General features: G+C 41.9%; 1 protein-coding gene across 2 annotated transcripts; it reads left to right on the top strand.

The window, feature by feature from the left end:
• Window positions 1-671: 671 nt before the first annotated feature.
• Window positions 672-22,155, top strand: LOC127671624 (carboxylesterase 1C-like). Of its 2 annotated transcripts, none has more exons than XM_052166450.1 (13): window positions 672-723; window positions 1,030-1,234; window positions 3,932-4,076; window positions 6,716-6,849; window positions 8,043-8,196; window positions 10,657-10,761; window positions 11,842-11,946; window positions 13,332-13,472; window positions 14,729-14,809; window positions 15,652-15,799; window positions 18,123-18,254; window positions 21,540-21,612; window positions 21,900-22,155. In XM_052166450.1, the coding sequence occupies exons 1-13, from the start codon at window positions 672-674 to the stop codon at window positions 22,036-22,038; spliced, it is 1,614 nt and encodes a 537-aa protein (XP_052022410.1). In that variant the 3' UTR covers window positions 22,039-22,155. The 2 variants fall into 2 exon arrangements, with proteins under 2 accessions (XP_052022410.1, XP_052022409.1); XM_052166449.1 differs by having other exon boundaries at window positions 11,842-11,952.
• Window positions 22,156-26,332: the final 4,177 nt, after the last annotated feature.

Genomic DNA, 26,332 nt, shown 5'->3' with positions numbered 1-26,332 from the left:
CCTCTCTTCCTTCCTTTGCCTTTGCCCTTTGTGTTTCATCACAGCATCCACAAGCAATTAATACAAACATTCATTCTGTCTAAACACCCCTGATCCGGGAGCAGTGAGGTCATTAACAGAGAAGGTGGACATTGGCGAGTCAGGCCACCTGGCATCAGAAAAGAATGTTGGCTAAAGAGTGAGATTAGAAAACTTCCAATCTTGAGAGCCTGTCTTCTAGGGAAATAGCAGTCTATGGAAGCTGGGAAGTGTGCAAAGTTCCCAGCCAAGCAACCCTTGGGATGAGAAGTGCTCTAAACTGTCCAGCTTGTGGTGGGAATGCTAACTCACAGCTGATTCCTGACTCAGTGCCTCTGCTTGCCGGTGCCTACCTTGGGAAGTTCAAGCTGCACTGAGCCTTTCAACTAGAAGTGTTTGCATAAGAGGTTGGATGAGTTCATGGCCATTTGGTAACAGAGAGTGGGTAGTGTCTTTAAAGATAAGGAAGGGTGAACTCTTGGTGGGTGTGGCTTGGAGGTCCTAACAAACACCTGGGGAGCTCTTTGGAGGGAGAGCTTTATGTAATTAAGCTAATTGGTCTAAAGGCTGGTCCACAGCAAAGAGGCAGGAACAAGGCTTTCTATTTGAGCAGCAGGCACCTCCCTGTCTCCAAGAGCTCCTGTCCTGCCATCATGTGGCTCCGTGCTCTGCTCTGGGCTTCTTTTGCTGCTTGCCCCATTTGGGGTAAGTACTTCTGGATAACAAACACTGGGCTGCACATTTAGAAATCTGTCCTCTTTGCAGCGGTGTAACGTATGCAGGGCAGGCACAAAGCAGTGCAATTACCTTCGTACGGCCTTAGGCTGGCTACTTCTATATCTCCAAACAAATTACTTTTTAGTTGGCCCTGTCCTTAATGTCAGAAGGAAATGAGACCTTAGAAGATTCAAGTGACTCTCAATGTCACAAGCCTAACAGTGACTAAATCAACCAGGAATCCAGGTTTGATCTTTCCCCTCTGATGTGACCTCATGATTTCTTGACCATCAGGACACTCATCCTCACCACCCGTGGTGGACACAAAGCAAGGCAAAGTCCTGGGGAAATATGTCAGCTTAGAAGGATTCGAAAAGCCTGTGGCTGTCTTCCTGGGAGTCCCCTTTGCCAAGCCCCCTCTTGGATCCCTGAGGTTTGCTCCACCCGAGCCTGTGGAGCCCTGGAGCGTTGTGAAGAATGCCACCTCCTACCCTCCTATGTAAGTCGTCGCTAGGGTGGGGACTATTTCTGTAGGTACATGTTGAGGTAAATATGTAATGTTAGTTGAGGGTTTCTTCTATGCATTGGATCATGTAGTTCCTAGATAAAAGACATGCAACCTTTATAGTAAGACTTCAAAGCAGTAGATCTGGGCAGATATTTCATTTCTAAGCTACTTGTCTCCTTCCCTATCAATAACCCTGAGATAGAATTTGCCGTGTTCTACCTGGGCCACTCTTACACCAATTGGCCAACCCTCATGGCCACGTTTTCACGATTTACCTCCCCAGTGGTGTCTTATTCTCTCTTCATCTTTCCTCACCCCTCTTGTGGTCCTGCCTCAGACCCCAAGGCCAAGAACTGAAACTCTGCCTACCTCTCTTCTTCCTAGCTATAGGTTGTAGGCATCTCTATTGACCAATCAAGGATAACTTGGGGAACATGGTTACAAAGCATCACTTGGTGTACCTGAGGATCTCCTCTTCCCCTAGGCAATCAGAGCCAGTACTTAGCATTACAATGCATAGCTTCAGACCAAAAGGTTGTATGTGAGATAGGTATACCTATCTCACAGTGATGCAAGATGGAGACAAGACAATCCTCTGATTAGTTATATTAACAGCAACTACTGGTATCCCTGAGAACATTATGGGTTCTTAAAGATGGTCTAGTTACTAAGTACTTTTGTAGTTTTCCAAACCCTTTATTTAGCACAAAGTTACTGAGCACCTGTGGTGGACCAGTAATGTTCTGGATTTTCAGAAACTGTTAAGGGAAACATAACTGTACTTGATGAATCTTTTATCCTATTGGATGGAAAGAGAAAATGAGAAGTCTCTGGATTAGTACATCAAGTATATAATATCCTGGACAATCCACAATGATTTAGAAAATAGTGATTGATCAGATAAGGGGAATGAGAATTGAGATGCTATATTATTATGATTTGAATATAATAAGGGAAACATAACTGTACTTGATGAATCTTTTATCCTATTGGATGGAAAGAGAAAATGAGAAGTCTCTGGATTAGTACATCAAGTATATAATATCCTGGACAATCCACAATGATTTAGAAAATAGTGATTGATCAGATAAGGGGAATGAGAATTGAGATGGTATATTATTATGATTTGAACTTTAGCATTACTTAGAAGTGTGGTAGGTATGGACTTGTGGGGGAAGAGAATAGTAAAGATAACAACAAGTTCTCACACTGAGATCTACCTAACCACCTACCTAAAAGTTATTATCAAAGGTGTGTCACATCATCCTTGGCAATTGAGTAAACAAGCCCAAGAATCCCAAATGGCCTCACAGCCACCTCAGAGAACCTTGGACACCTACAAATTTCAGATCAGACAGCGTTTGTGTCTTCCCCAAGGTTCCTCTGGTAGTTCCCAGGAGTCTGTGCCAGGCTGTCTTCTTTCCATTCCATGCCTTTCCCCTACAAACAATATGTGCTATGTGCTATGTTTACATTATGCTTACAAAGTAAGACACTGCTGTCACAAAAAGTTAAAAAACACTCACACACTCAGAAGTGAGAGTTAAAATCACGTGCAATAGAACAGCTCAGAGAGAACTGCTATTAAACAATTGAGATCATGGTTTCAAGGCCTTTTTCTATGTAAATCCTCTTTCAAACAGAGATCATAAATATAGAATGTGGAAAGCAGCCTAACACATTCATATGCAGCAGAATCCTTTCATACCATATATATATATATATATATATATATATATATATATATATATATATATATATATATATATATATATATATATATAGTATACATATATGTTGTATGAAATATATATTTTATATTATAATATATATTAATTGTATATAAGTAATATAGTAATATATAACATATAAGATTATATGCATATATATGTGTATATACATATAATCTTAGTATTTATTAACTGTGCTTAGTTGAGTCCTAAATTATTATTTCTTTACCCAATCTTGTAATCAGGTTGATTAAAGTAGTTTGGTATTCCTGACTATAAATAAAATTCTGATGGACTGTTTACATACAACCATAAACAATTTGGGATATATTTTCAAAGGTAACATTGCTGAGTCAAAAATATGAACTTTGGGTACATTTGTCTCCATAAACAACCAAACCCTACACAGTTCTCCCATGGAAATATAAAAATTACCATGCCTGGACTTTTACCCATGCCCTGGCTTATTGGTGATTTTTTCCTGTGTGCACTGGATAAACAAACTGAAACCATAATAATAATAAATAGAACCTTGGATTGTATACTGCATATTTTCTAGACATTAGTGAGCCTGGTCTCTTCTCCTCTGAGAACTATATAGCTTGTTTACCTCATAGAGAATAGTCAACTACAGACCACCATTCAAAGCCCTGAAGGACAAAGCCCTGTTCAGGCACTGCAGGAAGTGACATCTCATAGGGCAGGTCACCATACAATCATCTTTCTCCTTGGTCCAGACATCCCAAAAATCTCCAGGAAGAGAAGAGGTACCAATTGATTCTCCCTCCATAGGACTTAGAGACCCCAGAGATTTCCATGGTTCCCACCACTCTCCCATGAGAATGACTCCAGTAAAGTAATAAGCACCACATTTATAGGTTCAAATCTCTCAGCGCATGATCAGGCCCAGATGACACGCTCAGTCTGGTGGAATCTCAGATGTTCTCTCCTCTTCCAGGTGCTCCCAAGAGGCAGTTGCAGGACAACAACTCTCATATATGTTCAACACCGGAAAGGAGAGCATACCCCTTGAGGTTTCCGAAGATTGTCTCTACCTGAATATTTACAGTCCTGCCGACTTGACAAAAAGCAGCCAACTGCCTGTAAGTGCTGGAACCACCGGCCTAGAACCAATACTAAGTTGGAACCATGCTAAGTTTGAGCATGTTCTGTGGGGTTAGATGATAAAGACATCAGGGCACAGGAGCACATAGATCAAGAGTGATTCAGGGACCACAGCTTCCTTCCAGTTTTCAATTGAGGTTTTGTTCTGGTGATGTCAGACTTTTTGTAGAAAGCACTATGCAGCTCACATGTAATTTCCCAAGTCTTCATGGGATGGAAGACTAATCCTAATCCTACTTATGAGAATCCTATCCCCATAGAAGTTAAGTCATGATTTCCAATAAAGTCACAACTGGGAGGAATCTCAGCAGAAAATTGAACAACCCTGACATGATACAGATAGAGAAGCTGAGGTTCTGATGGGGAAACGTAAAAGAGCATGAGGAAGAGGAGCCTCAGGTCTCCTGGTTTTAACATGGGTACTTGTAGACAGGGCCTGTGGGGTGGGGAGATGGCTTTATTCTCAGGTCACCCATGACAGCCTCATTGCCAGATGAACAATTTCACTCTCCCATGAAGGGGGGGGGAGGAGAGAAGATGCTGAGACAACTCAAAAGCAAGTTCCCTGCCTGTAGGCAGCACCCCAGAATTTCACTGTGGCTCATTTCCATGTCTGGATGCCTTTGGCACAGTCTGATGACCAAATGATTCAGCATTTCACATGGAAGCACAGTGCAGGAGAAGTGGCAGGCTGCCAGGTACAGATGACAAGTTTGGGAGAGAGTTTTCTAGAGAAGGTAATCCTGGGTTTGTAACGTGTCAGCAGCCAACAAATTTCCCAGAAGCCCTATGTGTGAAACCCAGGAATGGGAGACAGAGTTGTGGAAATGTATGTTAAGATTTGGTGTTACCTGTGTTCAGAAGTCATGGGGAGATAAACAGAAAAAAAAAAAAAAAACAAACACCTTAGCGACACACACTCTTTAAGTCATATAAAAAGTGAGCATCCCAAGAGGTAGCCTTATCTGGCCTTCTCATGGGAAAGGGATCCAGAAGGAACTTTGAAGTATAAGTGCTGTCTACCATGGATCTTCCTGGATATGTGTCCTTGGGGCAGCTGTCAATCCTCTCTGTGCATTCAGCCTCTCATTTGTAAACTGTGAATAGCAATAAATGCCTAGGCTGCTCTGTGTCTGAGATGGCTTCTTGCAGAAGAAGAACTTGCATCTTTTTCTGTTTCTCCATAATTGTTATCAGCTCCACTCAACATTGGAGTCCATGAGACCCTTTATCAGGAAGCAATTGTTGAACTAGGAAGATGGTAGAACTTTCTTTCTTGGCCAGGCAACAAAAGTCTTGAAAGCTTTACTCTCCCTACCTGATCCAGAGACTCAAGTACCTAATCACCCTCATACTCAGTCTTCATGCTTATATATCCACAATTCATCTCTCATGGAGGCTACAGAGATCTAGAGGGAGAAAATGGGATCTTAGAATCATAGTAACAGGAGACCCTCTAGCTTCAAACACATGTACTAGAGCCACAGGTTCTGAATATTAAACCTGGATCTGCCTTTTAAAAGATGAGAGAGCAGAGCCTTTTCTTAACCTCTCATCCTGTTTCCACACAAGAGAATTGTCATATAAAAACTCAGTTAGTTATCAGGCTGGATCACAGTTCTGCCTGAGAGCCAACAGTCAGGCACTAGTCAGACCTGCAGAAGGGTCTGGCTCATGACTCAAGAACCATGTCACTGAACTCTGGTCATGGGCTGGAGGTGTTGGTCAGTTCAACATCTGGCTGATGGGAGTCAGCATCAGGATCAAGCCCTGAATTATTCTCTTACTGACTGTAGTTCTCAGCAGGAAGCTTCTCCTCCATTTCTTATCTGTGACACAGGAAAATAGTATTCCTTACCATAGGGGAGGTTATTATTTATAATGCATAGACCAATTCTTGTTTCATTGTATCCCCCAAGATCTTCTCTCAAATTAATTGTATTATCACAATATTATTTTACACACCCTGGTTTCTATTTAAATCAAAGAACATGGATTATGAATTATTACATCCCTTCTTCTCAAGTTTCATCAGAGAGCCTGCACACTGTAGATTCTGAGATGATGCTAGCCAAATGAACAAAGGCATCTTGAATGAAGTGGATGTGAGCTGGGGTAGCATAGTGGGAACACTCGGGCTTGAGGCAAGGTAAACTAGGAATGGATGCCGTCAGGGAAGCAGGTGTATCCCCAGACAATCCCTTACCTTAGAGAAGTTTAATTCATCTCTGAGGAGTTAAATGAGATGAGACCAATCTGAAGTGCAAAGTCTGTCTCTTGTTCATGTTCAGTTGCCTGAAGTTCTTGTGAAGTGGTGTGATTGCAGGGTGATGAAAGCACCCTTGGCCTTTACGGGTCCCATGGTAATCTCAATTCTGGGTCTTAAAAGGATGTGAGAGATGAGAAGAAAGGGAGGTGGTACTGAGTGGCACGGCCTCCTGGACCTCATATTGGAGAATTGAAAAGAAGAGTCAGCCTTTTGCAACCTTCCTGGGAACTGGTGTGCTTTGATCAATGATCTCCAGTCACAGCCTAGATAGAGACAACCAATTCAGATGAACTCAGTGGTGGCCCCAGGTCTTCAATGTACTGTCTGTGTGACTTTATTGTTGTCCAGGTGATGGTGTGGATCCATGGAGGTGGATTGGTGATAGGTGGAGCATCAACCTATGATGGACTAGCTCTCTCTGCCCATGAAAACGTGGTTGTGGTAACCATTCAATACCGCCTGGGTATTTGGGGATTATTTAGGTAAGATACTAGGTTTTCCTCTCTGTGTATTAATTAGTTCTTTGGTTCATTTTGTCCAATTAATTAAACAAACACCCAAGACTGGCTAGATATTAGACCAGAGATGTATTGAAAGGGTTGGAAGACTCAAAAGTCCAATGTTTGGGTTGAAGTCTTATGGGGAGAACTCTTGTCTGGGTGGTAAAATAAAAGAACAGAAATGAGATTTTTACATGCAGAAGAGATGACATAACAGGGGAAAGTAAATTAAGGGAGGAAGTCTTGCTACTTTTATAACAAAACACTTCTGGAGAACTGAACAAGCTCCTATGACCACTGCAGTGATCCATCCTTCTGAAAGTGATGCTCCCAATGGCACAGTCACCTTACATCTGGCCTCATCTCTTTATGGGCTTTCAGTGCTCAGTACTGACTTCCACAATAGAGACCACACAGCCGCTATTACCTTTTGCTATTACCACAATCAAAGGCCTATGCCTCTGACATTTATACTTTCTACAATCACCTATTGTTATAAATCTGCACTTTGAATACCATACCTCTCCCCTGCCAGTGGCCGGAATGATCTATGAGATGATGACTGGGTACTATCATGTCTCTGCCCAATGGTTCCCACTTCCAATGATATGGAATATCCTGTGATGTCTCTGTTGTATCTGCACTCATCTGTCTTTCATTCACACATCTATTCCCATGGCCCTGGGACCTGATACTTCTAACTAAAATCCCCTTTGCAAATTCTGATGAAACACACAGGCTCAATTATTTCTCTTTCTCAATGATGCTGCTTCAAATAGGATTGTTCCAGTTGAAACACCACCCCATGGGCCCACATTGACCACTTTGTATTTTTCTGCTAGCTGACATACTCTCTTCTACTCTACTTGATTCTGTTCTCCGCTGTGAGCTGAGCACAGTCAGAGACTTTATCTGTCTTGTTCTCTAGCTATTTTGGCAAATTTGCATGTGCTGTGGCTCCTCAGCACAGTACATAGTTGCTAGAATATGAAGAAAGAGCTCCATGTAAAACAACACTGTCGGGGATACAGGCAGGTAAAGCCCCACCCCAGCCCCTGTCAGTGATGTGCTATCCAACCTGATTCTGAAAAGATCACTGAAACTCTCCAGGCCATCTGGCTCTTGAGAGCCCTGCTATGACATCTCTGTCTGCATTCCATCCTGTAACTTTGCAGCACAGGTGATGAACACAGCCGAGGAAACTGGGCTCACTTGGACCAGCTGGCTGCCCTACGCTGGGTCCAGGATAACATTGCAAACTTTGGAGGGAACCCGGATTCAGTGACCATCTTTGGAGAGTCAGCAGGAGGTTCCAGTGTCTCTGTTCTTGTAAGTATTCTTGGCACCAGTCTGCTTAGTGGAGATTGATATGGCTACTGGGGTCTAGAGGTGAGTTACATGGGAGGGAACCTGTTAGAAAGCAGCTAGTCCAGTACAACATCTTTGCATTCAACACCTGCATTCAGGTTGGCACTGTTTGCTGCACAGCATCAGATGATGGACAGCTTCAGGTGTATAATTAGCTCTCTTTTGCTTATAAGCTTACCATTTTTCTTTTTAGTCTTGGAGCCATGAACATCTCCAGCTTCTTTCTCACTTGGTTGATCTAGTTCTTCTTCTAATCATTTAAATATAACGTCTCACTCTACAAGTCCTGGGATTCAGTGATGTATACCTACTACAAATGGGAGAAGAGGAGCAATAAGCTGGACCAACTGTCTTTGTTTGGGTTGAAGCTACATCATTACATTAAGGAAATTCAAGACCCAAGATGACACTGGGGCTTTCCCTCAGGTTAAGAAGGCAGCATGGGTTATCATTGGGATGTGAGGAAGGGAAGAGAGATGGAAGATCCAGTGGGGAAGGGTAGGGCAAAAGATGTGGGTCACAGACATAGACTGGGGACATAAAGTCTCTTGCCTGTGTATGGAATTGAGCCTTAGGAACAGTGAGGGGAGGTACAGATATTTTGGTTGCTGTAAAAAAAACCTTATCTTCCTCAAAGTTGAGCAGACTTTCAGCTATGGAACCAACACACAATTTCCTACTTAAATTATCAGAGGAAAAAAATTATCATTCAGTTATTATATTTGAGTTGCAATGTTTTAAAGTGTGAGCATTTTCACACAACGCTAAAATAAATAATTAACTATTTCATGCAATATTGACATAAGATTTAGTAAGGAGAGAACATGGTCAATATTTGGAAGAATGTAAGAAGAGGTATGGAAAGGCTGAAGAGATGATTCAATAACAGACTCTTTGCCTTTTTTCCAGAAGACCCGAGTTAGCAGCCACATCCACAGATAAAAACCACCTGGAAACAGGAAAATTCTTAAATAAGGAAAAAAATCTATTAGTCACCCAGTGAATAATTAAGTTTTACATAAAACATACCCAGGGATTGTCATTTGGCTGTTGTTACATTTATTTTTTCAGTCTTTTCTAAAGTTTCATATACAATGTACATATACAGAATTATATGAAATACCATATCTTTCTTCCTATTCATCGTGTGGCATGCATCCTCCATCCAGACCCTCTTTCCTTTTTCTTTTTCTCTACATATGTTGGCTTTTTAGTTCCTTTGTCCAAAAAAAGAAAAAGCACATATTGTCACATAGTAACATATAAATATTTTCTTTACTAGTAAGCCCTCTTCTGTATTACTACCTTTTTATAATTGAGTAATATTGCATTGTAAAAATAAATCCTAATTACCTGATCACATATTAATATCTTGGACTAAATCCAATTATTACTATTTGAAAAATATATGCACTTTCTGTCAAATGTTCACAGGTTTCTGTGATCTTTGGTGTTAGGATAAATTCTGAACAGTGTAGAGACAAATGATTTGTGTGGGTAGGTGTTACCAAGCATTTATTGCTATTGTCTTTCTAATAGTTTGGATTTTCCCTGATAGGTACTTGTAGTGTGTTTCCACTCTGTTGCTGACTCTGAATCCATGCCACATTTTGCTGAGATGATCTTGGGAAACATCAGAATAATAAGCTGTCGAGAAACTGGGCTAGGGTGGATGAGAAACAGTCTTATCCAACGTGCACCAGGGTCACCTAATAAATGCACGGCCAGGAGACAGGGGGAGCCCTAAACAGCAAGTGAACCATGAGCTATAGTATCTGTGACTTTTCCTTACTGTGGAGAAATAGCCATTAAAGCAACTTAATGAGGAGGTTATTTTTTCTCATAGTTTAAGGACACAGTTTATCACGACAAGGGAGTCATAGCAGTGAGAGCTGAGGTGATGGGTCACATGGACCCATAGAGAGGATTCAGAACAGAAGCGAAAGCTACTGTCCAGCTCTCTGACGGCCTCTGGTCTTCAAAACCATGTCTTTTAACATGGGTCAGAAAATCAAACAAGTGTGGTATCTTTCCGAGTGCAACAGGATTCATCTCCTGAAACTTGCACCATGACAAAGGTGTATGAGATGCAGACTGGGAAACCCCAGATTGGGACAATCCCCCTTAGCTTTGATCAAACATGAGGGATTTAACTGTAGCTTGTTTTTCTCCATAGTTGCCTTTAGCATGGACAGATGGCCCAGTAAGTCAGGCCCAAACATTGGACAGGCTACTTACTAGTCACAGATCACCAGAATGCTGCTGCCATTAGATATCTTCAAACCTCAATTAATCTGAAACAGAAACTCCCCCATAGCTGTGCTAACAGGTTGATCTACTAGGTGTCTCCAGATTTTATTTCAATTTAATATTAACCACAAAACCTATCTTAGGAATATAAAATCTTCTCTCCCCTGGCAGGTCTTATCTCCTCTGGGCAAGAGCCTCTTCCACAGGGCCATTTCTGAGAGTGGTGTGATCTTTACTACAATCCTGGACAAGAAGAATGTCCAGGCTGTGAATGAAGTAGGTGCCCACCTGGCCATTCCTGCATCACTTTCTGAGCTTCCATTGGATCTTCCCTGGCTTCTCTGGCAGCTGAGAAACTCAATCAATTCTTAAAGTAAAATTAGCTGGGCAGAAGGACTGCTTTTGGCTCACAGAGAAGACACGTTCTGCAAGTTCTGATGTCCCTTCGTGTAAATCAGGTTGTTCAAACACCATGTGATTCTGCACAGGAACTGAAATACGAGGAAGTATATTTTTTTGTAGCTCACCTGAAGTAATTATGGAGTCGCATAGGTACCTCATCCTTCACGTCAAATGTCCTCTTTAGAGACATTCAAATTAGAGGACATTGTGCCCAGTGTGTGTGATGTGTGTGTGTGTGTGTGTGTGCATGCATGTATATGACATGGCCCCTCAGGTCACTACTCCAATTAGCAATAGAGGCAATATTCTGTGGGATATAGTATTTACATCTTCTGATTTAGAACGGCGGTTCCCACCTTTTCTAATGCTGAGACCCTTGAAAGCAGTTCCTCATGTAGTGTTGTCCATCACCCATAAGATTATTTTTGTTGCCACTTCATAACTGCAATCTTGCTAACATTGTGAATTGAAATGTAAATTTCTGATGAGCACGATGCAGTTTCATTTTTACAATTTGACCCAAAAGAATCAAAAACCATACATTGAGAAGTGTCTATTTAGACACTTTACAAACCCTCTATCACCTTATGAATGTGAGAGCAAAACCTGGTGACGCACAACTATAATTCAAATACCTGGGGAAGCAAAGACAGAAAGATGACATAATGAAAGATTGAGGCTAGCCTGGTCTATATTGTAAGTCACAGGCTAGCCAGAGTATTTAGTAAAATCCTATCACAAAAGCTTCGTAATCATTATCATCATCATAAATAAAAATGAATTAAAGTAAAAAGAGAGAGAGTGAGGGGAGAGGGTGGGAGAGAGGAGGAGAGAAAACAGAAGGAGGAGGAGGAGTAAGAATAGGAGGAAGAGACTGGTCTAGAATCTACTGTCTACACTGACAGAATATAGTCATTACTCTTGACCTCTGATGTTGCCTGTGATCTTTTTCAGATAATTGTTACTCTTTCTGGATGTGATAACACCTCATCAGCTGCCATGGTCCAGTGCTTGCGCCAGAAAACAGAGGCTGAGCTCTTGGAGATCACAGAGAAACTGGCACAAGTGCGTATCCCTTCTAGTTGCCACTGTTCTGTGTGCTTGGCCCCAAACTTCATTTCTGTTGCTGTTCTTGCCCTGGATAGACTCTAATGGGACAATTTCTTAGCTCTTCTTGGGAAGAGTGACAACCTCCTGACTCCAATTGGGAATTTCATTTCCTATTATGAAACACCTTAAATGTCAAACCTAGTCCAATGCTGTATCCCGTGATGGAGAATTGCATGGAAAGCTTTCAAATCTATCAAAACTTGCCTTTTGAACATTCTTGTCACATTTTAGTGAATAACACATTCCATAGTCCTGAAACCAAAAACTACTATCCTGAATTTCAGGGATAATCAATTAGGAGTTTTTGAGAAAAGTGTCACATTATCTATTAGTTGATATAAAAATTAATTTATAATAGTAGTAGCCAACTTCTCTACAATTTATGAGACATGGCCTCATTTATGGTCCTAGGATAGCTACCCTGTCCATTCATCTATCATCCCCTGATTCACTCACTCATGCTACAAACCATCCCATTCTTTCGTATCTTTTCAACCACTCGGTAGAAATATGTCCATAATTTTTATTGCATTTTCAGTATGTCCCTCATTCATGTATGATCTGATAAACACGTATCTTCCATTCTTTCAACCATGCAAACTATGGACCATTCTTTGCTTAACTGTGTGAAAAGGTTTTGTCTGTTTGTCAGTATATACATACAACTCACCAATTGTATCTTTTTTATTTTTGATATTTTAATTACATTTCTCCCTTTGCTTTTTCCCTTCAAATTCAAAATCAATGAGGCTGGAGCAGGCTTAAGGACCCCACAAAGGTGGGAAGGGCTGCTTCAGCCAAGAAGGTTTCACTAAGAGTCATCTTCCTTCAGAAAGCAGCTCCTCTCACCAGATTTAGAACATTCTTTCTTCACTAACCAGTTTCTTCAAGGTGGCAGTAGCTGCACCCAGGTGGTATTTTCTATGAATAGCCTATTGAACAGAATCTGGTGCTTGCTATGGTATTTTATTTCTCTAAATAGAAAAAAAAAGATTTCAGTTTAGGCTCCTCGAGTGAAAAGCTCAGTACTTCTGAAAGCCAACTACATATCCCAAAGCAAGGTAAGCAGAGGTAATCAGCCCTTATTAATAAAAGAGAATCCTCCTCTCCCCAGTTCCCTTCCACCATTGCATTGACACTGCTGGCCCACACCTCACAGTTTTGACCTTGAAGTCTCCTGGGCTCAGCCATTGTCTTTGGGACACTGGGCTTCTGTGGCCATAGCCACAGGAGTCTTTTTGCTTGGCAAGTTTTCAGACCAGGAAAAGAGGGGATGTGGATCAAAAGAAAGGTGTGATTGATATTCATAAGTGCTGTATTTCTCTTTTGCCCAGTACAATGTCTCCCTGTCCACCGTGATTGATGGAGTGGTGCTTCCAAAGGCACCAGAAGAGATCCTGGCCAAGAAGAGTTTCAACACTGTCCCCTACATAGTGGGCATCAACAAGCATGAGTTTGGCTGGATCCTTCCAACGGCGAGAATGGACAGGCCTCTTAGATACACTCCACAGGGGCTCAACAATCATCTTCTCTGCTCTGATCAAGGGTTATGCACCAGATGACTACCATTCAAACAGGCTTAAAACTTTCCATGTAAATTTGTTTTAAGAGTCCTTGATGAAGCCCTTTGGAGTGCTAAATTATATCTGGGCTAGAAAAGGGATTAGTACTTGGAAACTTTTGAAAGTAACTACTCAAGAGGGGCTTGGGAACCTGGCTGTCCACAACCAAGCTTTGTATTGGCAATGCTGAGCTTTCTCAAGCAAGCATTTTAGGGCCCTGGGATCAGCCTGGGGTGTGACTTCCATGTTAAAAGTCATGATGAAACCAGAACAGAACACTGAGTACAAACATGGACAGGATCAGCACATTCCCAGAGTTCTAAGAAGTGTGCTCTCCCTGTCTCCCTGGAGGCTGATGGCTACCAGCCTGAGGGGAGGAAAGGGGCAGAGGTGGAGAGCAGGGTTTAGAACTCTTAGATACACTCCACAGAGGCTAAACTATCATCCTCTCTGCTCTGATCAAGGGTTATGCACACAGATGACTACCATTCAAAGAGGATTAAAACTTTCCATGTAAATTTGTTTTGACAATCTGGATGAAGCCCTTTGGAGTGCAAATGTATATCTGGTTCAGAAAAGGGAATAATAATTGGAAACTTTCTAAAGTAACTACTCAGGAGGTCTCAGGGCTCTGACAGCCCACTACCAAACTCAGCAATGTGAGCCCTCTCAAGCAGGCATTTAGGGTTCTAGTATCATCCTGTGGTGTGGCTTCCAGTGCTAAGAGATACATTGAGACCACAGCAGATCTGAGTGCAAATGTGGACAGGGTCAGCACATTCTCAGCGTTCTTCAGAAGGACTTCATGGGGCATCACAGAAACATAGACAAAAACACGATTTTAGGTCTTCTTTCCCCTATCACCTGATTCTGAGGGCATGTGGCCTGTGTCCTCTGTCCCTGGGCCTTTGTCTTCTACAGGACCCTTGAGGGACATTGTTCCTTCTAGTGTAATAAATAGTCACTTGTCTGTCTTCTCTGTGTGTATGACTTAGATTTATTCATAAGTTCATTTCTTTTGCTTGCTGATTTTTTTTTCAAATCATAAACTCCAATATCTGTTAGCACCATCCCCCAAGCACTTTTATTTCATTTGGTTTTCTTGGTTGGTCTGTTCGATTCTTCTTAATCAACTGGGATTCACCAATGTTTTATCATGTGTTTAACAGATCATGGGAGATCTACTCTCTGAAGGCAAAATGAATGAGAAAATGGCCAGTATCCTCTTGAAGAGGTTCCACTCTGAACTTGTAAGAGTCTAGGGAGTCATGGGAATTGGTTGGGAAACAAAGGTCAGTGACTTGATTTAATCACAGACAAATTCAATGGCTGCAAACAGTGGTGGTGACTGGGGAACCTCTCCCACTTTTCTACCCCATCTTCTTTGCATCCCTGTGTAACAAACTTATATTCCTTGTTCACCAATCAAAAATCCCCTTGGGTCTGGACAAGTTGCCAGGGGAAAGATTTATTTGGAAAGTTTATACCTAGAAAAGATTGATTCCATGACCAAAAAGACCATCAAGTTTATTCATTGGAGGCCTAAGATTAAATAGATATGAGGCATATCAGATAGGTGGGCACTATGACAATTACAAATTATAGGGTCTATGCTGTTTTGATGCATGAACTTCTGTTATTAGATCACTGAACAGATATTCTGGACTCTGTGCATCTAAAGCAAAATATTTACTGACTAGCAAATCTCATGAGTCAAGCCTTTTTTTATTCAATTCCCTAGTTGTAGACTATTGTATTTGTTAGGGTACAAAAAGTATCTTTTCCCTATAAAACGGGGGGGGGGGGATACTGAATATTTCCTTCCTCTAGAAACAACTGAAGATAGTATTTACTAGATGACAGTTTTCAAGCTGTCAGATGGTACCAGGAAAAGGGTTCTTTCCCACAACAGCCAATAAGAGAAAATAATTTTCAGATAGCTGACCTCCAAACTTCATGACATATACCAAGTGGATTTAGAAACTCTTTCCTAGTAGAGCAGGCTGGTACAAGCCCAGGTGGTCCATGAGCCGTGAACTCATCTTAACTGCCTGCAGCTAGGCAGGAGTGGTCATTTTCTAATCTATTTTAGAACATCTCTGAGTGTGTGATTCCAGCAGTCATTGAGAAGTACTTAAGAGGAACAGATGACCCTGACAAAAAGAGAGACCGTCTCCTGGACATGTTTGGAGATATATTTTTTGGTATCCCATCTGTACTCATATCCCGTTCCCTCAGAGGTGAGTCTTATGTGAGTCTTACGTGTTCAATGGGAGGAAATGGAGTCAATAACCTGTCTCTGATTTTCCCCCTTCTCAACACAGGTGTGTGTGTGTGTGTTTGTGTTTATATATGTAGATATACATATAAAGAACGTGAGGTTAGGGATGTAGCTCAGTTGATAGAGTGCCTGACTGAAATGTAAAATACCCTGCATTCGATCCTGAGTAACCTTATAAGTCAGACTTAGTGGTACATGTTTGTAATTCTAGAACATAGAAGATGGAGAAAGAAGACCAGATCTTCTTTGGCTCCACAGGAGTTCAATTCCAGAATGGGTTACATGAAATACTTTCTTGCAAAAACTAATCAATAAAAAGAATGAAAACCAAGGATCAGGAATAGGATTAGGGTTCAAGAGAACCTCTTCCTGATGAGAAAGTCCAGAAAGAGTAGGAAAGAAGTATGAGGAGAGGAAGTGTAGAGATCTTCAATGGATGTGGCATGCCTTTATCCGTCTTGGTGTGCACTAGTTAGAGAAGGTGAGAACCAGGTTTGGATCTCCCACAGGGATGTCTGTCACTGCCTTAGGCCTGCACAGACAGAGGTGAGGCTACACATAGCTCTTCTTAAAGTAGGCAAGATTCTCTTGTGCCTATGTGTGATCTATTCCAGCCAATGGTCCGTGAGTCTGTCAGTACTTTAATAATGTCCATCATGTCGGAGTTAAACTACAGACCTTCTTTGTCATTCCATCAGGTCCCCTGGGTCTAAAACCTTTGTTCAAGTTCAGTGTTTTCTTATACATTTTCTGTCTATATGACCCAATCATTGTTTTAAGTAAGTTAAGTCAGTCTTCTACTGCCTTGATATTATAATCTCTCCCCCTCGCATACTTTAATATTTTTTATATGCTATGTACTTTGTGTTAAATTTGTATTTACCATTGTTATATTCCATTGGTGAACTGACTTCTCATCAGTAGATGATGGTTTTTTTTTTTATTTTTATACTTTTTACTTAAATTCAGGTTTAGAGGCAGCCATACCTATTTCTTTTCTTGTTTGGTTCCTCTTTGTGCATAAGATCTAATTTTCCTTCAAGTGCAATCTATATATGTCTTAAAAAGTTGGGAAAGTTTATTTTAAGACTATAAACTCTGATCTTTAAAATACCTACTCATGTACTCCATGCCCCTTTATAGGAGAATTTACATTGAAGGGAATTTATGATAGGCAAGAACTTACTAACACCTGCGACATCAGTTCTTTCTGCCAGTTTTGTAAATATTCTTCTTAGCTCATTCTCTTGTTCACTTCCAGAACATTGACCATGACTTGCCCATTTGAATGTCTTACATGCTTTGCATACTTTGTTTATTGTATGCTATGCTAAAAAGATCGCATTGTGGCTATCATGAAGACCTATATTCAAAAAACCTATTTTATGCTGATAACATAATTTGATTTTATATGACAACAGTACAATTTTATCTAGCTTTTTTATTTAAAAATACTTTTGTATTTTATGTGTATGGGTATATTTCCATATGTGTGTCTGTGTATCATAAGCTGTGTCTGGTGCCTGGAACTTGAGTTAAGAGATTATTGTAAATTGCTATGTGGGTGCTGAGAACTGAACTCAGGTCCTCTGGAAAAGCATTCAGTTCCCTTAATCACTGAGCCATCTCTACAGCCCAACTTTTTTATATATTTTTTGTGTCACAATTTATATAATTTTGAATGAGTATTTCAACATTCATTGTTAGCAGTATTTTTGTATAGAACCCATGTGCTAAGATGCAAAAAACCTCTACAAATAAAGATTACAGTCAGATGGTGTCCCAAATATGGCTTCACAAGTTTACAACACTGACCTCTATGTTATTCATTAGTACATTCATCTTTCAATTTAAAGGTACCTAGTAAATGCTCATAAGGCAGCAACAGAGACAATGAAACTCCATAAGCTTTTCCGTAGGGGATTTGATATTTCAACCTCATATCTGAAAGACATGTTAGTACTGGGGACTCAGGAAACCAGGAGGAGTATGAGCAGGTACAGATCTTCTCAGAATGACAGGGTGCTATGTATCATGGCTGAACACATCCAAGAGCTCACTGCCTGCATGGCAACCTCTCATTCTGCATTCCATAAACACCTGGCTCAGATCCCAGGTCTACCTCAACCAGCTGTGCAACCCAAGGAGGTCACCAGGTTTTCCAACAGCTGCTTCTGTCCTACACTAGTAACCAGCTCTCTTCTTCAGGAATGGAGACTTCATTGTCACCCGGGTGTGTGTGTCTGCTAACATGAACTGTACACAAATCCATGTCTCCTCAGATGGCGGAGTGCCCATCTACATGTACGAGTTTCAGTATCGCCCAAGCTTTGTGTCTGACAAGAGACCCCAGACACTTCAAGGAGATCACGGCGATGAAATCTTCTCTGTATTTGGGTCTCCATTTTTAAAAGGTATAGACTCTTGGCCAGGTGTGCTCTGGGAGTCAGGAGGACTGGGTTCTCTACTTTTGGCTTGGGGGCCTTTGGCAAGTATCACCTTTTCTCCTAACACCAGTTTCCTGGCTTTCTGTAGCAGATCTGAGCTTCATTATACAGTGTTTAGCCTTTCTCCTGTTCTAGCACACATAAAGGTAGTGCCTGTGTTCCCAACCGCAGTCATTCTCAGAATGACCTGGGGCATCAATAAGAGAGGTGATGGGTCACCCACAAGGCTCCGATTTTGGTCTAGATTACCACAATTTAAATTCCAATGACATTTTCCTTAGGTACAATGTATATTTTCCCTTTTATTGAACATAGATGTTTCCTCCTATACTATATCCTGATTTCAGTTTCTCCACCCGCAATCCTCCAAGTTCCTCCTCGCCTTTTCTCCCGAGTGACTCTATCCCATTTCTATCTCTCCTTAGAAAACAAACAGGCTTTTAAGGAATAATAATAAAATAAATATAATTAAAAACTAACACATTGGAAAAGGACAAAACAAGCAGAAGGAAAAGAGCCCGGGAGAAGGCCCAGGAACCAGAGACCCATTCATTTGCACACTCAAAACTCCCATTAACACACTGAGTCGAAAGCCATAATTTATATGTGAAAGACCTGTAGGCTGAAAGAGAACAGAAAAGATATAGCCGGGTTGTGGTGGCGCGCGTCTGTAATCCCAGCACTCTGGGAGGCAGAGGCAGGCGGATTTCTGAGTTCGAGGCCAGCTTGGTCTACAGAGTGAGTTCCAGGACAGCTAGGGCTATAGAGAGAAACCCTGTCTTGGAAAAAAACAAAACAAAACAAAACAAAAAAAACAAAAAACAAAAAACAAAACAAAAAAAAAACAAATCCAAAAAGCAAAAGCAAAAGAAAAAAGAAAAGAGAAGATACATATAAATTAAATTAAATTAAATTAAATTAAATTAAATTAAAGATAAGATTTTTTTTAAATAAAGGAAGAGCCAGAAGATAGAGTTAGAAGACAAGGGACCTCCAGAGATTTCATTGAGTTTGCTTACTATTGGCCATCTACTGCTGGGCACACAGCCTTCCCTTAAGAGTAGTTTGTTTCCTTAGAGAGACTTTCTTGGAGGAAATTAAATTTTCATTTGCAAGTGGTTATCAATTAAAGATTTCATCTGGGTTAGGGATGGGGCATGTGTTCACTGTTTTCAGCTTTAGGGCGCCATCTGGTGGTGATCCGTGAAAGCTCTGTGCATGCCTCAGTCTGTGAGTTCAAGTGTGTCCACAGCCTGTTGATTAGAGGGCATTGTCTCCTTAGTGTTCTCCACACCCTCTGGTTCTTATAGTCTTTCCACCTCCTCCTCAACAGTGTTCCCTGAATCCTAAGGAGAGAGATTTGATGGAGACAACCCATTTAGGGCTGATTATTTTAGAGCATTCTCTGCCTAATGTCTGGCTCTGTATTTGTTCCAATCTTCTGCAGGAGGAAGCTTCTTTGATGCTGACTGTGCAAGGAACTGATCTACGAGTATAGCAGAATGTCATTAAGGGTCTATTTATTGCTATATTTTAAATTTTATGTATTTATTAATTTTTATTTTTTATAACAGGAGTATTTACCTTTGCCTAGGTCCCTGGACTATCTAGTCTCAGGGTCTTCATCATTCAAGCAGGGCCAGGTCTGGGTTCCATCATCTTATGGAGAGGACCTTAAGTCAAATCAGATATTGATTGCTTGCTCCCACAACTTTGTACCGTCTGGCATACAGGGCACAGTTGTGGATCAAAGAGTTTGTAACTGGCTCGGTGTTTGTATTGCCCTTTTGGGCGTGTCAGAATACCTTCCTATACCAGACATTAGAGTGTAGGGGTGAAAGCTCTCTGTAGACACTACCTTAACATATTTATGGTCGATGAGTTATATAGGTATTGTCTTAAGCAATGGGGCCTCCCATTAACCTGTGGAGAGCAACCTATAGTCTTGACAAGAGCCTGGGTTATTTGGGGTTTCCCATGAAACCTCCTTGGCCAGCATTTCAATTAGATGAAACGCAGTTCCACTACTGGAAGCCTCTTTTAGTGACAAGAGATGCCCAGTTGAGGTTTTGTCTCTGCCCTTACTTGTCATCAATTTTATTTATATTGACTTCATATGTGCATTTATTTCAGGGAGCATATATGTTCAGGGAGTTTCCATGCTAAGCCTCAAATGGACCTGAATTTAACTGTCTCCCCACATTCCCTTCCTCACCCTCCTCTTACCTCCTTCTCTTCACTTGGTCCTCATATTCCCACCCACCTCCTTACCCTCATCTTTCCTTAACTGTCTATTCTATTTCCATTTCCTATGGAGGTTGGCTGGCATCTTCAGAGGAGATCTATGATAAACTTAATAACATAATATTTAAATTTAAATTTTTGTGAGTGCATACATGTATGTATGTGGGTTTCTGTGCGTATGAGTGTGTACATGTGTGTATGTGTGTATGTGCATGTGTGAGTATATGTGTGTATGTATGTGTATATTGTGTGATGTGTTACTGTGTGATTACAGGTATATATTTATATGTGTTTGTGTGTGTTTGTGTGTGTGTGTGTATGTTTGTGTGGCTGTGTGCACACCCATGCTTGTGGAGATCAGAGAAAAACTTTTGGGACTAATACCTTACCTTATATTGTGAGTCCCAGTAGTACAACTCAGATTCTCATGTTTCAAGTGTGGCAAGTGCCCTGACCCACTAAGCCCTCTCTCCAGCCCAATAATGTGGTATTTAAAGAAATCCTTTCACAGATGTAGATAGTGTCTTAACCCTCAGCATTTGCATACACTCATCCCCCTGCCTCACGGCTCCTTATGGGCATTTCCTAGCTGGACTACTGCTTAGTCCTTTGTAGTTCTGTTATCTTTTACAGACTATTGGTAATATAGTGAATATTGTATGTAAATGACGCAGAACAGATCCAGATTCAAATCTCCCATACAAAGTGCCCTGTGGAATGTGACATTTTGACCCCGAGGAAGGAAGGGAAGGCAGATGAAGAGGAACACTGACCACAAAGCAGCAGACTCACGGTGCATGCACACATCCCCACTGCTGGGTCACAGATCAGTCTCTCCTCTCGGCCCCAGAACGTGCACAGTGATTAGCCAGGGTCTTCTCACACTGGAGCATTTGACTGAGTGGCTAAGGAGTGAGCATCTCACTCTGCCTTTCTAACACCTTTCCAGATGAAGCTACATCCGGTTCATACTTCTAATAGTGAAACATTATTTCCCCTTCCCCACAGAGGGCGCCTCAGAAGAGGAGACCAACCTCAGCAAGATGGTGATGAAATTCTGGGCCAACTTTGCTAGAAATGGGTGAGGCTTGTGGCAAAGATGAAAAGGGTGGATAGGGTGTAGCTGGTCGTATCTTTGAGGAACGATGACTTCTGAAGTCTGAGTGATAAAAGCCCTGACCATTCAGTGTAACATCAGTGCTCTATAGCGAGAGTTTTCTAGAATTGGATGGGCTGTTCTAAAAGATGCAAGCTCTCTGTGGAGGTTGCCAAGCTCACTACTGAGATAAACCACAGATCCATTCAGACCTGAGAGGAATGGAGGGCCACAGAGCAGTCTTGAGGAATTCTATTTGATTCTGTTCCCAGGGACCCTAATGGAGAGGGGCTGCCACACTGGCCAGCGTATGACCAGAAGGAAGGATATTTGCAGATTGGTGCCACCACCCAGCAAGCCCAGAGACTGAAAGGGGAGGAAGTGGCTTTCTGGACTGAGCTCCTGGATTAGAATCCACCTCAGACAGAACATTCTGAGCACACAGAACACAAATGAATGGGAGGCTTTGCCAGCCTCGGGACCAGAGGACCAAAGATGGGGCAATTCCGCAAAGGATGACTATTCACCAAAGATGGATCTTACAGAGAAAACTGCACAAGAGTACAGTGTCTCAACTTGAAAATAAATTTCCTTTTAGAAATCAAATCAGGAATAGTGTCTTGGGCTGAAGATGAATCCATCCTCATGGGTGTGGGGGCAGAAGGATAAAGAGAGATGCGGGCATAGAAAAACACCTTTTCAGGGGAAGATTTGGGGAACGGTTGCTGGAATCTGAGGGACGATAGCCTATTGGAGGAGAGTTAGGATGTGACATTTTGACCCTGAGGAAGAAAGGGGAGGCAGGTGAACACTGCCTCATGATTCACCTCCAAGTAGACAACATTGTCACACTGCCATGCTAATCACCACTTGTGGGCAAGTGTGCGAGCATAAATCCCCTGAGAACCAGAAACCCAAGGAGACTTTGCACCCATCACAGACTTCTTCTCAGATGTCAGCCAGATGTTCATAAGTAAGAATGATGGCAGATATCAAGGCTGGACAAAGTCTGTCTCTGAGGGTCCAGCCACACAATACTGCACAAACTCTTTTACATGCATAAGCAAAATCCTACTACCTCTGCAAAAATAGCATGGGGGCCTCTCTTCCCAGAGTACTTGTGAAGATCCGTTGAGGCCAGGCAAACAGAGCTGTAATATTCTACTTTCCCTAAGTGGAGTTCAGGCTGAGGGAAGGCACTAGGGATCTTTCTGTACAGGGGAGAAGCAGGATTACTGAGAAGACCCCAAACTCAAGACTGGGGACATGAGGTCTCACTAAGTTTAGGATTAGGTCAGAGCTACAGATGCTGCTCCCAGAACCTCCACTTCATTTCTACTTGTAGTGGAAAATGAAAGTATGGAGAGAGACTTTCTGTGAGGGTCTGGTAAACAGGCTGGAAGGATCTGGAAAAATAGGAGGAAGATGGGAGAGAATAACTTATAGTAATGGGCAATTATTCAGCTTTGTGTACTTGATTCCATGCTGCTTGAAGATACAAGATATGAATATTGTATGCTAAGGGCGATTCCTAAATGCTTTTTTTGCAGTGCCAGACAATTTTTTTTAAGAAACAGTTTGCATAGTAATTGTGTGTTGGAGATAAAATAAAATTGTCACTTTCAAAGAACAATGACATGGAAAATGGTACAAGGAATAACTGAGTGTTCAGGAAAGTAGTGAGTTGAATTCACCTTGAAAATAATTTTGCTAAATAAAAAAAAGCCTTAAACAGATAAGTTAACAAGGATCTTGAAAGTGGATTTAAAAGCCAAACCCCAAGTACGTGCTGAATAACACGGGGTCTGACTCCACTTTGCGACCTCTGATTGATGGATAAGCCTCACCTGTCGCCTCCCCCCAACCCCCTGGAACAGGGAGAGCACCTTGTCATCTCATGATTAGGCCACTGGACGACACATGGATGGGTGTGGTAACGAGGCCTCACAATCTGAGAAGGGTCATACAAAGCCCTTCAGAAGAGCACCGAGACCCCATCACAGGGCCCCAGAGCAACTGGCCTTCCACCATGTGGCTCTCTGCTCTGGCCCTGGCTTCCCTAAACACGTGCATGGCTTTTGGTGAGTTCTTCCAAAATACAAACTCTGCGAACACTTTTGCAGCTCCTAAGCCTGGGCAGATGGGAGTGTAAATTCGTATGAAGAGAAGAGACGCCAGGTTCCATTCTGTATCAGGGATCACCAGCATGATTTCAAAAAGGGCTTGGAGCAGAAGAACCCAGCAGGCTCCTCGCATCACAGAGATCAAGGGAAAGAAATCCATGGTGAGGGCACAGCTGCAGGTGCTAAGAGGTCATTGAGTTGGCATGAGTTAAGAGCGCCGCTAGCTATCTCCCAGGTCTTACTCCATCTTTGGGCAGATATAGAAAGAGGCTCAACAGAGTTTCAACAACATTCGTCAGGATCCAGTGTGCAGGACAGAGCCTAGCTCAGCTCTTCTGATCCCTGTGACTTTAGGAAAGACACTTCAACTTTGCAGTGTCCGGGTGATAATCTGGAAAATAGGAAAACAATAGAACTTTCCTTACTGGGCTCTACTGAGGATGACATAGGTAGTTGATTTTATAGCTCTTAGCATAGTGTCTGGTCTAGAAATACAAGAAATGGATGGATTGAAAGAGGTGGTATTTTTAAAGGGTGTATTAATAAAAATTTATGTATGGTCAAGCCAACATATTAAGAGCCAATGGCTACAGAGAAAATAATTTGTTCGTCAGGCCTCAAGAGATGTCAGTACTGGACTGTATGTTGGGTGAGAAGGTAAATAAGAGGTAGCCCTTAGACTCAGGAGCCGGACCTTTTAGGAGTCTGACCCTGTCCTGGGGAACTCTGACCACTTCCTATTCTTCACTAGTACTCTGTGGCTGCACACCACCAATGACTGACCCCTGGCCTGTCTGCGCTCTCCCCTCCATGTCTATCTTGAGTACTTCCCAAAATCACAACAACATTTAGTCTTGGGATTGACTGATTGATTGATTGTGTGTGTGTGTGTGTGTGTTTATGGAGGATGTAGCAAACATACCATACAAAGCCTATATGATAATGGTTATGTGTACACACACTGAAGACTGTCATGTCTTATTGGAGAATGGACCCTATTTTTATTCTCTAATGCCCTTTCTTGAAGTATCTGTTAACATGATGTCCATGTAGTCCCAACATGTTCTTTTAGTATCTGTTTGATATACTTGTCTCCTACTTTTGGACTATTTCTCGATCTTTTCCAGTGTGTGTGTCTCCACTGGGAGTGTATACTAACCACATCTTCCCTCCCCCCATCCAAACAAAACAAAACAAAACACCTGCACAGTGTTCTAACATGCAGAGTGGAGGTCTTGGCCACAGTGTGGGGGATGGGATAGAGCTTTTGATCAGGAAGGAAAGGCCACTGGCTTAGGGCTTTGTGGTTGGGGGGTGGGGCTATGGTGAGCTTGTGAGGCTTGGATCTTATGCTGGCACCAGGACAGGAAGTGCCCAGGCTTTCTAATCAGCTTCTCCAGATATGGAGCGGTGGGGGGTGGGGGGAGGCCACAGGTGAGGCTTAAAAACTTCCGGCAATCAGAGGTCGCAAAGTGGAGTCAGACCCCGTGTTATTCAGCACGTACTTGGGGTTTGGCTTTTAAATCCACTTTCAAGATCCTTGTGAATTCATCTGTTTAAGGCTTTTTTTTTTATTTAGCAAAATTATTTTCAAGGTGAATTCAACTGAATTCTCAGTTGTTCCTTGTACCATTTTCCATGTCGTTGTTCTTTGAAAGTGGCAATTTCATTTTATCTCCAACACACAATTACTATGCAAACTGCTTCTTAAAAAAATTGTCTGGCACTGCAAAAAAAAGCCTTTAGGAACCGCCCTTAGCATACAATATTCATATCTTGTATCTTCAAGCAGCATGGAATCAAGTACACAAAGCTGAATAATTGCCCATTACTATAAGTTATTCTCTCCCGTCTTCCTCCTATTTTTCCAGATCCTTCCAGCCTGTTTACCAGACCCTCACAGAAAGTCTCTCTCCATACTTTCATTTTCCACTACAAGTAGAAATGAAGTGGAGGTTCTGGGAGCAGCATCTGTAGCTCTGACCTAATCCTAAACTTAGTGAGACCTCATGTCCCCAGTCTTGAGTTTGGGGTCTTCTCAGTAATCCTGCTTCTCCCCTGTACAGAAAGATCCCTAGTGCCTTCCCTCAGCCTGAACTCCACTTAGGGAAAGTAGAATATTACAGGTCTGTTTGCCTGGCCTCAACGGGTCTTCACAAGTACTCTGGGAAGAGAGGCCCCCATGCTATTTTTGCAGGGGTAGTAGGATTTTGCTTATGCATGTAAAGGAGTTTGTGCAGTATTGTGTGGCTGGACCCTCAGAGACAGACTTTGTCCAGCCTTGCTATCTGCCATCATTCTTACTTATGAACACCTGGCTGATATCTGAAAAGAAGTCTGTGATGGGTGCAAAGTCTCCTTGGGTTTCTGGATCTCAGGAGAATTATGCTCCCACACTTGCCCACAAGTGGTGATTAGCATGACAGTGTGACAATGTTGTCTACTTGGAGGTGAATCATGAGGCAGTGTTCACCTGCCTCCCCTTTCTTCCTCAGGGTCAAAATGTCACATCCTACCTCTCCTCCAATCAGCTATCTCGTCCCTCAGATTCCAGCAACCGTTCTCCAAATCTTCCCCTGAAA

Source organism: Apodemus sylvaticus, chromosome 21 (genome assembly GCF_947179515.1).
Source record: "Apodemus sylvaticus chromosome 21, mApoSyl1.1, whole genome shotgun sequence".
NCBI classification, from domain to species: domain Eukaryota; kingdom Metazoa; phylum Chordata; class Mammalia; order Rodentia; family Muridae; genus Apodemus; species Apodemus sylvaticus.
Note: the sequence above shows the minus strand (reverse complement) of the source record. Positions and strands in the feature narration are given on the sequence as shown.